The sequence below is a fragment of the Amblyomma americanum genome, chromosome 7, assembly GCF_052857255.1.
Source record: "Amblyomma americanum isolate KBUSLIRL-KWMA chromosome 7, ASM5285725v1, whole genome shotgun sequence".
In the NCBI taxonomy this organism is placed as follows: domain Eukaryota; kingdom Metazoa; phylum Arthropoda; class Arachnida; order Ixodida; family Ixodidae; genus Amblyomma; species Amblyomma americanum.
The window spans coordinates 40,186,712-40,200,802 of record NC_135503.1 but is presented as its reverse complement, the minus strand read 5'-3'; the positions used below and the strand labels follow the sequence as shown (position 1 = coordinate 40,200,802).

Here is a 14,091-nt window from a genome sequence, read left to right as displayed (position 1 = left end):
CGTTGCAGAAATCTTGTTTAAGAAAGATTGTTCCCGGAGATATATTTGCGTGACAAACGAGTGAAATAATACAATGCTCAAGGCGCCATTGCCACAGTAATGCGTGTACAGGTACGAACGATACAGAAACGAAGCACCTTATTGGCGAGTCACGAGCTATCGTTCTCCATCGGTGAGCTAGAAGAGCTGTCACTTCGTTTTTAAATGCGAAAATCCATTCTTAGCTTACAGGTTCTCATTTCTGAGCCTACAAAATAGCGTCCGGATTTCAACTAGAGCCGTGTGTAGTGCAAATAACACTGACAAGCTCAGTGAGGCTCCCCCACCCCCCCCCCCCCCCCAAGTCACTTTGTGTTTGCAAGAAGCCCATCTACCCGCCCTCTCTCTCCCAAGGACTGACTGTGGTTGCGAACACAAGTTGTAAACACAACGACATGATAGCTGCTCAAAAATCTTTTCTTAGAAAAGGTAGCAAAGTGCTCCATTACCCTACTTTTAAGAAATGTCAGCTCAGTTTGATAGGTCATATGGGACTCATTGCGGGTCACAGTGAAGTTGTCACGCTTTTATGTTTTCTTTTATTGCCAAGTCGTCCGTCGCAGGCACAACGCTGTCATCAATTCAGCCCATGACAAGTGCTGAACAGGCAAGTTGCGGCAGTGCCCGATAGATCGCACATGATCCCTCCGGCTTTGCGCACCGAATTTTCACCGAATCTTCACCAACTTCTTTGTCCATGCCTCGCGGCAACACTTTCGCTTCGGTTCTTCGTTGAAGCCCTTTTGCGTCCACGTCGCGAAGTCCGCATTCATAACAATCGAAGCTTATGTTCGCATGGTAAATGAATATAACACCCAAGTGTTTATGACCGTACACTCTACACAATTACAGTTATATAGCGCGCACTGCAAATATGACCGCTTTGGTAGCAGGTGACAGGAGGACAAGGGGACATAGATAGCCTCTATAAAATACCCGGGCTCCTGAAGGCAGATGGTGACATTTCGTTTCTGCTGCAGTAGCACCCAGCGCTTAGCAAGTGTATGAGCAATATTTTATAGCGAAAACTACCATACGAAGCCCTCCACGCGAATTCAGGATTCGGAGTGCAGACCGTCACCGTTCAGACACTTCAAGGCCACAAATTCATGGTTTAGTGACCGCTCACGTGACCCATGTCGCTTATTTGACCAGCGCCAGGCACGTGACAGTGCATTCCGTTTGACTGGTGCTGTAGACAAGGTTGGGACGACCTCTGTAAGTCTTACACTTAACTCCAGGTATTCGGCAGTAGCAAAAGACAGTCCGCGGCACGATAACTTTGATGAATTTGTCGTGTTAGGCAGCAGAGAGTGAGCGCTTGGAAATTTTTATCTACTTCAGTCTCCACACAATTATTGAGATCGCAGTTGCTTAGACGAGATAAGAAAGAAAAAACAAATGTCGCACATGAGTTCCAATGAAGCGACCATTTCTAATTGCTGGTACTTTATCTGCAAGGTGAAGTGCAAAACAAGGGGAGTATCCAAAAAGTACCGAGAAAGCTTCGATTGTCCTCACTTTTTCAGTTTGTACTGCTCTAATTTATCTGAGAAGGCACGCGAGCTTTCAAACAACTAATTCTGTTTCTAATAAATCGTAGTCATGTCATGCAGTTGACGTTGAAGCTCGTTTCCATATTAGGTCGAGGTAGTTCTATGAAGTATGTGCGGTTGAAGGCTCCTCGGAAGAACAAAGAAAAACAGTGCCACATATTCTGAACGCTCCCGTGATCTGTCCGTTTCCGTGCCCGCCTGCTGTACTGCGCTTCTTAGTGCAATCTAAATGCGAAAAGAAATATCCAATGATTTGCTTCCCACCATGAAACTATGATTGCCTGAAGTAGGGGGAAAGCTGGGCAATGGTACTAATCTAGGAAGTCTTCTAAAATAATAATGGTGTATTGATTCAAACAACATCCACTTAGGATTTCACCCTACTGCTGGAATTACGTTTTCTCGGCAAAATGAACAATATGCTGCCACTTAAAAGACTAAAGTAGCACTTGAAGCGAGGCATTGACAACGCATTGACCGACAGAAAGTCGAAGTTGAAAAGACTGGATTAATTTAATGAAATTTACGGTAAAATCTTTTCCGTTGCCCAACAAGAAGGGCACAAATTTTTCCTTTTAAAGATTTATATTTCACAGCCTTATATTATGTAGTTATTTTCAATTTCGACGCATTACATGGTATATTCGCGCGCTTTAACTCAATCCTTACATACAGACGGCTTGTATATTGACATGAATGCATACTTACGTAAGTAGCGAAGTGGTAGTGGTATTTGTAGTCGTTCATCTGGATTTGGAGAATCTGCATGAACAGTTCAACCCCAGGTTTAGTCGAAGAATGAAGGCGGTGTTCTAGGAAAGCCGTACAGTGAACACAACTTTTTTTGGAATGAAGGAAAAATGTTAAACCATTGTAAGCTGCTCCTCAACATCTGAACTGTAAATCACAAGATCTTTGCTTCAGAACAATGAAAATTAGCATGTTTTCTCATATTGCCGCAGAAATTGAGGAAATCCACGGAAATTAGCAAACAATTACCTGGAGTAATTTCCTACATCACCGCTTAACTCCAAGCTAGACTGAATATATTAGAGTCATGTCATTTGGCTCATAGTATATTAGATATATTATTTTAAAGCGGTAATTGGATCACGTGTGGTCTTTTCGGCTCCTTTTTTCTTAAAAATATTGCGCAAGAAATGGTGCACAAATGTGTGCGGTACTTTCAAGTGCTATAATAGTTTTGCAAACTATTGAAAATTTTGGAATTAAAAATGTTTGAAAATAAAAATATTTTACGGAAACCCCTTCAGTATATTATGTCTTCGAAATGTTAGGCACCAAATATCGCTACTGAATGCGATATTCAGAGCTAATTCGCGGTCTGAGTAACATCTAACAAATCCCGCCATTTTAAAGGAGCCATATCTTTTTTTTCTTAATCTGAATGCGCATGCGGCGGTGATTCAATATACAACTTGGAATTTCAGTTTGGTTTTAGTGATTTATCTTTTTTCGTCATTGTATTTTGTTAGATAACGCTTTCGTGTGAAAAATTTCAAATTTCTTCCTAATCTAAGAAGAATATTTTCCTTTTCTTGTGTTACGTTCTGGCTACAGTTCTATTTTGTTTACTGCCCGTACTTATTTGGAACCCTACAAAGAGGGCCTTTAGGAGTATTTTGAAAATAACAAATAAATAAATAATGTGTGAGACATTCGTGCCAAATTCGATGTGCAACACTGGGCCGCCATGACAGCACTCATATGATGGGTGACAGCTAGTGACACGTAGTTCCTACATGCGGGATTCTTAGAGACATTGGACGTAGTCTGGCTGGCGCTGGCTAGATTTTCCGCTGCAATGTTGGTAAATTGTGATACCTAGCAGATATCGCAAGCCGCAAGCAAGAGGAAATAAAAGAGCCTAAGCGGTTGAAATACAGAAACCCTCTAAATTTATCTTTTGCTGACAGTTTGAATTTCTGTACGATGTTCACATTGAGCTCTGAACCCGAGCCCTGTTTACACCGTTCCAGGCACAATGTCTCTTGCTCTCTGGACATCTGGATCAATCTGACTGGAGAAGTTTGCTTTAAGGACACGCCGCAGCAATTCTCTTTTGCGCTTGAATTGCCATTAAGACAGCGTTTCAAGGATTTCACGAAACGGAATAATTTGATTCAAGATCTGAATTGCCGGCAAACGCCGCACTTGACCAGAAGGACGTAGTCGCAGACAAAGGACGGTTTAAAAGAACCGCGTCCCAAGTTTCAGTGCTGCTAAGAACATGGGCTCTTAAGCCATAAATGACCAGCGCCAAGCAAGAAAAGGATCTCGAAGGATACCTTCAGTGGGCATTCCTTAAGGCGCCCGGTCTCCAAAGGTTCTTCCACAAGAGCACACTCATTGTACGGCCAGACTCTCGAGCGGCTCTTGGGCCGGCCATTCCACGACCGAGCACGGTTACTTCAAAGACGTCGGCTAGCTCGGCCACTCAAGCGTTCAAGAACACGCTGCACTCGATTGAGCCCGTCAATGGCGATTCCCGAAAAGAGGACGCGACGAGAACAAAAGAGCGAGAGAGAAAAAAAATATGGAAAGGGGGTGTACAAGTGGCGGCGATAAAAGTCAGTACGACCGTGAGGAAGTTTTGTAGACTGTGCGGGAAGAAAGAGAGGAACGGCATTTACGAAGAGAAAGCGCCTAATTAACTCGACGACGACCGTCCTAATTGCCGCCAGTAGGAAACGCGCGGTTCACGTCTGTGGAAGCCCCACGCACTGGTGACGACTACGATAGAGTCTAAACCCTGAGGCTGCCGCAGCATGGTGGAGACGGAAGAAAGAATAAGCGCGAGGTGGCAAAATAAGTAAGCTCCTGTAGTGCGTCGCACCGATGTACCGTGCAGCGCAGTGAAAGGTATAGCGTAGGAGTCAGTGGTTACGAGCGCTTCCTAACTTGCTGGTGCATTATCGGCCGGCCTGTCACCGACATCCGGGTTAGTCCTCGTGTATTTCGATCGGCCAGTCACCAGCAATCTGTTAGAGAGTGCACGGGGCATTACGAAGCTGGCGCGAATTGATTCAAAATGGCTCTTGGCCTCTCAGTGCTGCACACTTTTACACAGGCGCGAGGTGCTAGCTAGGCCTACCGTGTGTGGGCCTCGCACACGTTCTTGGCTGCTTTTTTTTTTGTTCTCTCGCCAATTAGGAAAGTTGAAAGCGTTCCTCCGCACGCGCGGAACTAATGGGCGCTCTCTAGATCTACGTTTGGCGAACAAAACATAACAAGAAATAAACAAGAAGGGGAAAAAAGAGACGATTTCAGAGCAATTAGGAGAGGCCGTGTTTTGACGGGGTGCCGAATGGAGTCACTTTTTGGTAGAAGGTTAACGAGATGTGCTTCGGTTTAGGTCATGGGTTATTGGTTAGCAGCGCTTCCCCATTTGCGAGCACTGTAACTAAAAACACGTGCGCGAAGTTGAAGGAAACTGCACTTATATATACGTACTTGTTTGTTTTTCTACCGATACCACAGTGAACTGTTTGCGTTTCTCATAATCAGATGCCGGCCGACTAAGTTGAAGTTTGATGCTGGCTTAGGATTGTTGAACTTAGAGCGGCTGTAAATTATCAACACCGCTTTCGGCAGAAATGAGCTTATTCTTGGATGTATTCCAAGTAATTATTACATCTTTTTTTCCCACTGAATAAATGCAGACTGCCCATGTATTGTGACATCTTTAAGTACCTGCAATTTTAGTTTACTCGACATCTTTTAATAACCGTGCCTGCATCGCACGAGTTAAAGAACGCAAAAACGCTCGCAGTCATATTTGTTTCTCATATTGATTGATTGATTGTAAAACATTTTATTCGCCGGGAAGAGCTTGGCAAGAGGTCGCGTTAAGTGGTCGAGAGTACATAGCCCTCGACGACTTTGTCAGCCCACTCCACCGCCAAAACTTGCGTTCTGGGGTCAGAGCTAGCCAGCACGGTCTCCCACCGCTCGAGAGAAGGAGCTGTAACTAGATCACCCGGAGGTGGCTCTATTTTGCAGTCCCACAGGATGTGATCGTAGGTAGCACGTCGGCCACAGTGTTTGCAGTTTGGGTTGTAAAGATCTGGATAAATGTGCGCGAGGAGTCATGGGGTGCGTATCGATCTCGTCTGTAGACGACGCCACGTAACCTCTTGTTCTTTAGTAAGTCTTTTGTCTGGAGGGGGGAAAATTCTCCTCTCTAGTTTAAAATGATTGGTGAGATCATGATATGTGATCATTGAGTCCTTCGTGAAATTCAGGGAGCCAGACTCATCCACTGCCCGGTCGACGAAACCTCGGGCTTTATTGTGGGCTGCCTCGTTCCCCGGATTCCCCGAATGGGCTGGGACCCATATAAATTCGGAATAATTTGGTGAGAATTTGGTTGCGTTAAGGATTCTAAGGGAGGTGTTTGTAATTCGCCCTTTAGCGAAATTATTGATACCCATTTTGGAATCGCTGAGGATGATGCTCTCTTGGGTAATAGATTGGTTATGACAGTGGGCGACAATTCGGAGGAGTAATCTGCAAATCATTCCGTCTCAATGAACAACTAGTTTTCATTCCCTCACTATTTACCTCTGGTTATGGGATTTGAATCCCGGGAGAACGATTAGAAGCCAAAAGAGTCGCCGGTGCTTACCGCTCTGAGGAAAGCGGTGAGGTTCTCAGGTCGCACGTCGATGATCATGCTGTAGATCCCGCGGCTCTTGATGTCCATGAGCGTCGCCGTGAAGTTCTCCGCTCTCCGGAAGAGGTACTGCACGTTCTTCGGCGGGAACGGCCGAACCAACTCCTGGAGGCTTATGAGAGCTGCGAGTTTGATTGACAGGAAGCAGGACCAATAAGGACCTCGCAAATCAATGAAAGCAGCAAACATATTACAAAAAAATTTCACGGGGGCACTTTGTTGACCTAAATCGCGGTGAGGTGAAAGCCTTTAACGCGGTGTTGCTGCTTGTGTCGCATATGTGTGGTGAAGATCACGCATGCGCAGTAGGCTGAAGCGCAGGTGCATTGTCTGCTAGCGCCTTGCACATAAGCAGTTCATTATCGTATACTGAGTTCCCAGTTACGACATACTACACTAACCACTACTATTAGTCATTAACAAATTTACAATTAACCAATTGTGAATCAACTAATCACTAATCACTGACTTGTAATTACATAATGCTCATCAACTATTTAACTAATTACACTTCAATTGCGCGTAATTAGTGGTATATATATATATATATATATATATATATATATATATATATATATATATATATATATATATATATATATATATATATATATATATATATATATATATATATATATATATGACATACTACACCACTGATGACGTCATCAGTTTGTTTGACAGCTATAGTTTGACACTTCTCCGCGAATATCCCCCCTGGCGAGTCATGAGCCTATAAAGGCTTTCGCCTTAAAATGCGGGACAAGCGCTTCTAGTTTCCTTGACTGCCACAGCGTGGCGCATGACTGTGAACTTTGAAAACTAGCGCATCGACATCATCATCCGTGACGTAGAAAGGAAATAGCATGACCGAGTGGATGCCATTTAGGCGTTATAAGCCGCTACGCTTAGCGGCACTCGTGCGCTAAGCGTAGTCAGGCGGTTTTGAAGCAGAGCTGCAAAATTTGCCATTACAGGACCGCAGCAATTAACAATACCGCCTGGCGAGAGGACAAAACAGTTAATCACCTTATTCTTTTTTTCATCAGGCAGGCAAATCGGTACAATCACTTAATTCCGCTATTACGAATACCGGCTATTGCGAATTTGTCTGGGTCAGAGAAGCGAAGAGGATTTTCATTTGCTCTGGCTAGGAAAAACAGCGTTTTTATCGCAGAAAAACTGCCTGTCGGACCGGTGGAGCATGATCCTGCGGGAAGAATTAGTGGTCAGGACGATACGCTGTTGAAAGAATGAATTAAACGGTACGCATATCTTGTTTGCCAGTTGCGCCATCCTTTTATAGCAACTTTTTTGTGTTCAGTGCAGTTCCAATGGTTTCAAATGGTTCATTCTGATACACATCATACACGCGCTCTCTCAAAGACGGCAGTGCTAAAAATTAGACTTTTAAACAAATAGTGGTTAACCTACACTTATAAGGACGTATGACAACATAAGAGGGGGTTAATTATTAGGCAGGCTGCTGTAAATATCAGTGAGCTTAATAAAATAAGTTATTCTTGCCAGCCGATTTGTTCCTAATTAGCGCTGATTTCCTCCTGAAAATTTTCTTAAGCGAACAAAATATTTCTTATAAAGAAATATATAAAAACGCCCCCTTCAGAAAAAAAAGGTTCTCTATTTTCAGGCTGGATGAACGCATTAAGCGTCTTCAAGAGAACATTACCGATTTTTAGATACCAGTTCAAAAACACGCCAGCTTGCGACACCAGGTAAGATCACCACCTTCTGCCGAAAAAGGCCACCTCTTGATGTTCGCTGACTCAGCAAAAAGAAAGTACAAACATATAATATTGCTTCCTATTCTGTGTGCATTTTTAATGTTAACTTTGTTCAGGTATACACAGACTACCAGTATTGTTTTAGGAACTATTGCGATGTAACTTCTGTCATGACGCTTATTGTGAGATTAATTTGCCTTGTTTCGATATGGTTATGATACAGTTCCTTGTATTGTTATTCTGCGTTGTTGTATTTTTGGTTGTATTTCCATAGTTAATTCCAGTGCCTTTGCTTTACACTTACTATTAGTTGTCTATTTTTTTATCTTCACCAAAATGATGTATTTTTTAACTGTTATTACTAACCCTATTTTGCCCTCCTGCAACTATCCCAAATGGGATTAGCAGTATGTATAAATAAATAAAATAAATAAATAAATAAAACACATTAGAACGCGCAGGAGTGAGTGAAAAGAGCGGAACAAGAAAGGAAAAAGCACAAGCCACTCTGCTTGATAGAACAATACAAAAGCACTCCACATCGCCACAACACCATCTCTGAGTCGAGCTGCTGGCAGCAACCTCTCACGGGGCTGTCCACGATGGCTGCGTCTCTCACGAGTCATGGCTGAGAGTAGCTGTCAGCAAGTACAAAGACATCACCAAGTGCGCATGCATTATTGCGTGACTGTAACTGCGACCTCAGTATGTCAACGTGACAATTGTCCGAAGCTTGCAGCCATTACTTACTGTCAGCAGTTTGAAACCACCAATTATCGTCTCAGCAAATTTGAGTCTCATATAGATACACCTTTTTTGCATCGTCGTACATAGAGGTTGACTCGCGGATCCCTGAGCCTAGGCTACGTCGCCATTCAGTTCCAAACTGTGATCGCGGAGTCCTTTTCAGTCTTGATGTCACGAGTGTGAATCGAATGGCGCGAAGAAAATGTTCCGCCTTCCTTTCCAGTTTTATCAACTATAAATACATCATTTGGTGCCGAAAAAAGCATCTACATAGCGCTCATAAAAAGCCATACAATTGGTTTTTTTTAAGTCCAAAACTGGATGGGATTGTTTAAGTGTTCGTTTAGCAAAAAATCACTCGCTTTCGACTGCGACATATTGGCCCACGAAACCGGCAGCCTGACGCGGTACACTCTAAACAGAAAGGTGTAAAAAGCGAGTAAGCTGTCATCTAGCGCATTACCCTTTATAAACTCGGAGTACGGTAGAGGACAGCTTATTCACATATATATCGTTGAGAGTGACTCACAGATGTCATCCTGGTAGAGGACGGCGATCCGCGTCCAGTTGAGGTACTGGACCAGGTCCCGCATCGATTTACCCGTGATCTGCGGGTCCGGGTGCAGGTTGACGGAGCAGTCCTTCACGTCGGGTTCCAGGTCCAGCCGGCTCTCGATGTGCGGGATGTCCAGCGAGTCCGAGAGGGACTGGATGTGCGCGCCGATCATCGGATCGTTGGGCCCGAAGATGGCCGCCACGCCCGAGCTGATCAGGTTGCAGGCTGCGCCAGCGAGAGCGCACTCATCTCAGAAAGCGAAGAGAAGGGAAAATAAATCAAGGAAAGACGCTACGGGCCAACATCAATCGCTCCTCACAGGCGACATCTCTGCTTCATTCTCAGAACTTTTGACCCGTCACGTGGCAGAATCGCATGCAGATGAGCAGAGCAAGCAAACAGCTGACAAGCGACGGCCTCTTATTGTAAACGAGTGGATTCCTAGTAAAGGCAACGGGGAGAAGGGAATCGGGCTACAAATCTCAATAACTTTGCCCGGATAATGTGGACGCAGCTGGCGCAAGTAAACTTAGAGATCCGTGAGACAGGTTTTGGTGCGAAAACACTAAATCATAAAGTCTAACCGGCTCACCGGTTTATTGTGAAGCTTGACATAGAGGGTCACCTTCGGCAAACCATAAATAAACAAATAAATAAATAAATAATGCGATGACTATGATTTCAACCAGCGGCGACGCGAAGAGATCAGTTTCGCTGGCCACTGCTCGAGGGCACTAGGCTATATCGCCGCAGCTGATCCCGCCTCGTTTAAACTGCAACACACTCTCGCCCTGTGCATTGCACGTCGTCTTCTTTATCTACTAATACTGCTATCAAACTAATATTCGCGCTTTGAGTTGTGTGCCGGTATTGGCAGAGATGCGCGCTGCATGCGTTAGAGTGGAAAACATTGCTGCAGAAACGTGGCACTGAAGCATAGGAAGCCGGCGTACATTCGGTAATTTGTCATTGACGATGAAAAGTTGAAGACGCGCGTAACTGGCTCCCTATGTCAGTGGACACCTCAATCGCGCTTTCAGGTACACGTGGCGGCGGTGTCAACCTGCAAGAACCTGTGCTTTAGAAAACAGTTTTTTTTTACATTTAGATTTACGAAGCGCAGTTTTTTACATTTACATTTACAAAGCACAGTATTTTCAGAAAGGCGCGAGGCACATTTAGCATTTCTTTATATTTTTCAGTCTACTGGAAGCCTTTCGATGTCCGAGCCCTCGTGAGAGCCACGGAAAATACCTAATACTGAGAAAAGCTCGTCTTGGAAAAAAAGAAAAAAAGTACCGAATTGAAAAGCGCAGAGGTGAAATTTTCTCCACTTTCCTAGACCTCGCAAAAGAATACAGGAGCTGAAATTGAAAAATCTAGAAAAATCTCATCTTGCGGCTGTACCCGAGAAAAAGCGAGATAAGGGCAACAAAAGTTGATAAAAGAACTCAGAACTGGAACACGAGTGCCGCTAAGCCCCGAACGCGCCTTGCCAATCTGCGTACACGAACGAGAATGTCTTACGGTCCCTCGAAAGACCTCCTCCCTAATCCCCAACACCGACAACCCCCGGCATACGCCGCAGCAAAGACACAGCTATTGATGAACCTCGCTTCATATCCACTGAAGAAAGCAAAACGACGCGGGAAAGTGAGCGAAGCGAACACAGCGCTTGCAACAAGGCACTCACATCCTATTTGTTAGCCTGGAATCCGCAAATGCCAGCTCCTACTTTGTTTTTTTCAGCGAACGGCACGCCACGTGCCTTGCCTAAAGTACAGATATAAAGCACGCGACCTCCTGCTCAAGTGACGAAACAGGAAAGCAGAAGAGAGTTAAGCGGAAAAAATGGTGTGCTAAACACTGAGGATTACGTTCTGAAATCTGAAGGACCAACAGAATTCGCTGGAAGTCGCTATCTTCACGGTGCCCGCCCGACGTGGGCTGCAGTCTCAATTGCTTCAATTTCCACACTGCTCGCGGCGCGGATTATGTTCTCTTCCAGTTTCCTAGGCAGCCCTGACTTAAATGGCCCATATTTCTTCCCATTGCGCCAGGTCAAAGAGGTTGACTTTTTGGGCTTAGTTGCGTGCATGAATGGGCTTTCGACAACAATTCATTTTTTCTTTCGTGTATATTGAGTTGCCCATGTTGAGCAAGAGAGTTATACTGGTTGTTCACATCGCAAGAAGGAAGGCACTCGGATAATTTCAGAAGCACTTTCGAAGGAGACAAAAACAAAGGCAACATTTAGACGAATAGTCCCATCAGGAGGGACCAAACTTTGCGAATTCATCTTGGCTCCTTCTTCAGGGGTGAGAAAATGAGGAGCCAGATTGACTTCGCCTTCCTACCTGAGAGACTTCTGTCGATATGTTCACAATCGGTTAAAAACAGTAAGCATAATGATTAGCAGGGCTCTGCGGAACATGGTAATTACGCATCAAACGGAGCCGATTATTTTGTCATTCATTCTTTCCAAAATGAGGGCACACAGACAGAACGTATTGAATTGGTAGGTTAGCATACCAGTGGTTGCTTTCAAGCTACGTTTACTGATAATGACGTGGAGATTCTAAGCGAAACCATAGATAGACATAATCGCGCACACCGGCAACAAGACAGTGACGTCAGCATGCTTCCTACAACAAGCGCGAGAAAGTTGGTCGACGCCGCGTGTGGCAGAAAACGCGTCTCAAATGCATTTTGAAAAGTTCTCGCAATAAGCTGCAGGCTACATAGGCGAACAAGAGAGCTAGACGTCCGTCTTCTAAATCTGTTCAAACCAACATTAAAGTAATTGGTTGCTACAAACTTGCTCTAGTTACACTGCGATCGACGTATGAGTAATACAGAAAATATACATCTTCGAAGAAGTCGACACCACTGTGTCTCAACAGCAATGATCTCCTTTAGCTAGGTGGTACACGTCACTAAATCACAAAGCGGAAATTCAGAGCGTAGAAATTATAATCGCAAGCTGTTTCAGCCCAAAACGCGTCGTTCAAAGCATACACTTATCGACATAAATGTGCATTAAATCATGCACGCTCTGATAACAGAGCCAGGCTTGCGTTCTTGTGTAGCTTTTAAAGCACCTAAAATATTTCTTAATCAAGCACGTACACTAATTTGTTGCAGTCATTAGCAACTGCGCAATGGAAGCTTGGCCGCCTGGTTTCGTCGTACTTAGTGCAATTTATCCACATAGCCACCATGTGAAATGCTTAACCGATGAACGGCGGGGACATTCATCGCTAACAAAGAAGTTGCCCTTGCGACAACTAATAAGATGTGAAACGAACTGGTACGGTTAAATATATACTTAGGCCAGTCTTATGTGCTGTCGTCAGCTTTGCAAGCGACAGAGCTACAGTCCAACCTCGTTATAAGGAAACGGTTTATAACAAAATAATGGATATAACGAGGAAACGACAATTGCTCTTGGAAGCTCCGTCAACACGGGCTATAACGAAACTTGGGCAATATTCAAGTAATGAAAAGGACCCTTCAGTCTCGGTATGACGAGTTTCAGCTGTTGTATTCTCCATACCAATGCAATGAAGACTATACTCGTCTCTTGGCATCACTTTACCGGTAATCGCCCAAATTTTTACATTAGATTTGAAAATTCATTCAGCACATCGAGCCACATAGTGGCCGCAAACTATATGGTATACACACACCGGTGGGGGACTGTGGAGGTCGAGCCCAAAACCTCTCGTATACGATGTGGACGCGCGACCACCAAGTCACACCGCACGACAAAAGAGAACAATAGAAAATACGAGGTGCTGAGTTTTCACGCAGTGAAGAAGAAAAACAGGCTTGAGTACACAAGCGCCCTCGTTCTGATCAAATAACGGTTCGATTACACACGACACACATGGACAGAAAACCAAACGGGAGAGAGAGAGAGAGAGAGAGACGTTTGCGCACGTGACACCCCCAAAACGACAGTGTTTGCAGGGTGTCGGATTGCGAGGCGTCAGCGTATTTTCTTGCGAAGAATTCCCTCAAGCGACGTCGCAATAAGCTTTGTATTTTTTTCTCGAGTGCTCGGTCCGCTACGACGCAGATTTAACTGCAGGCCATTGACCTCAGTTTATTTTACGCTGAAGTAAAAAAAAGAATTTGCGAAACACTCGTAGTTGTTTTGTGTGTGCAGTATGAAGATGAACTGTAAATTTTGTTAAGCACAGTAAAAGAGCGATGATGGGGGAGAAGTGGGGTTAGGCCTCGGAGCGAAATATTTAAAGCCCAGAAGTCTTGACAACTTCGCTCTTTGAGCGTAAACGGTTGCGGCATTCTCCAACACGAAAAACGACCTAAAATAAGACAATGCCCAAACACCTAAGCGCTAAGGCTGCGAGACCCGTTTTCACTGATCAAACTGCCAGATACGCGATGCGAAATGTTGCTTTTAATGAAGCAATGCCACGCGCTTAAAACTAAAAAAAAAAGACATTGGGCCAAGATATCAGGGCTTTCGTGAGCACGCACGGGACACGCATCTACAAATTTATATCCTCCAGAACATGTTGTTAGGTCTTTCGTAATACAGCTTTCAGCTCCCTATATCTGTCTGAGCGTCTTGTTACTCAACGGCGCTCAGCAGACCCTGACCGTATAATGGCCGCACAGTTTTATGTTGTTCTTGTGTCTTCCAAGAATAGCAACACGTATAAAACATGGCTCTGAATCTCTCAGCTATTTTCCCTTTTGCGTCTTCTAGCTACTCCTGTCGAC

At 44.4% G+C, this 14,091-nt stretch overlaps 1 protein-coding gene across 2 annotated transcripts in view; it reads right to left on the bottom strand.

The window, feature by feature from the left end:
* LOC144098948 (glutamate receptor ionotropic, kainate 2) overlaps positions 1-14,091 on the bottom strand; it is a 338,155-nt gene that overhangs the window by 32,560 nt on the left and 291,504 nt on the right. For both annotated transcript variants that reach the window (XM_077631933.1, XM_077631934.1), the window contains exons 3-5: positions 9,313-9,564; positions 6,244-6,413; positions 2,304-2,357 (exon numbers count right to left, since the gene is read on the bottom strand). In XM_077631933.1, coding sequence (XP_077488059.1) covers positions 2,304-2,357; positions 6,244-6,413; positions 9,313-9,564 — 476 coding nt within the window. The remainder of the gene's footprint in view (positions 1-2,303; positions 2,358-6,243; positions 6,414-9,312; positions 9,565-14,091) is intronic.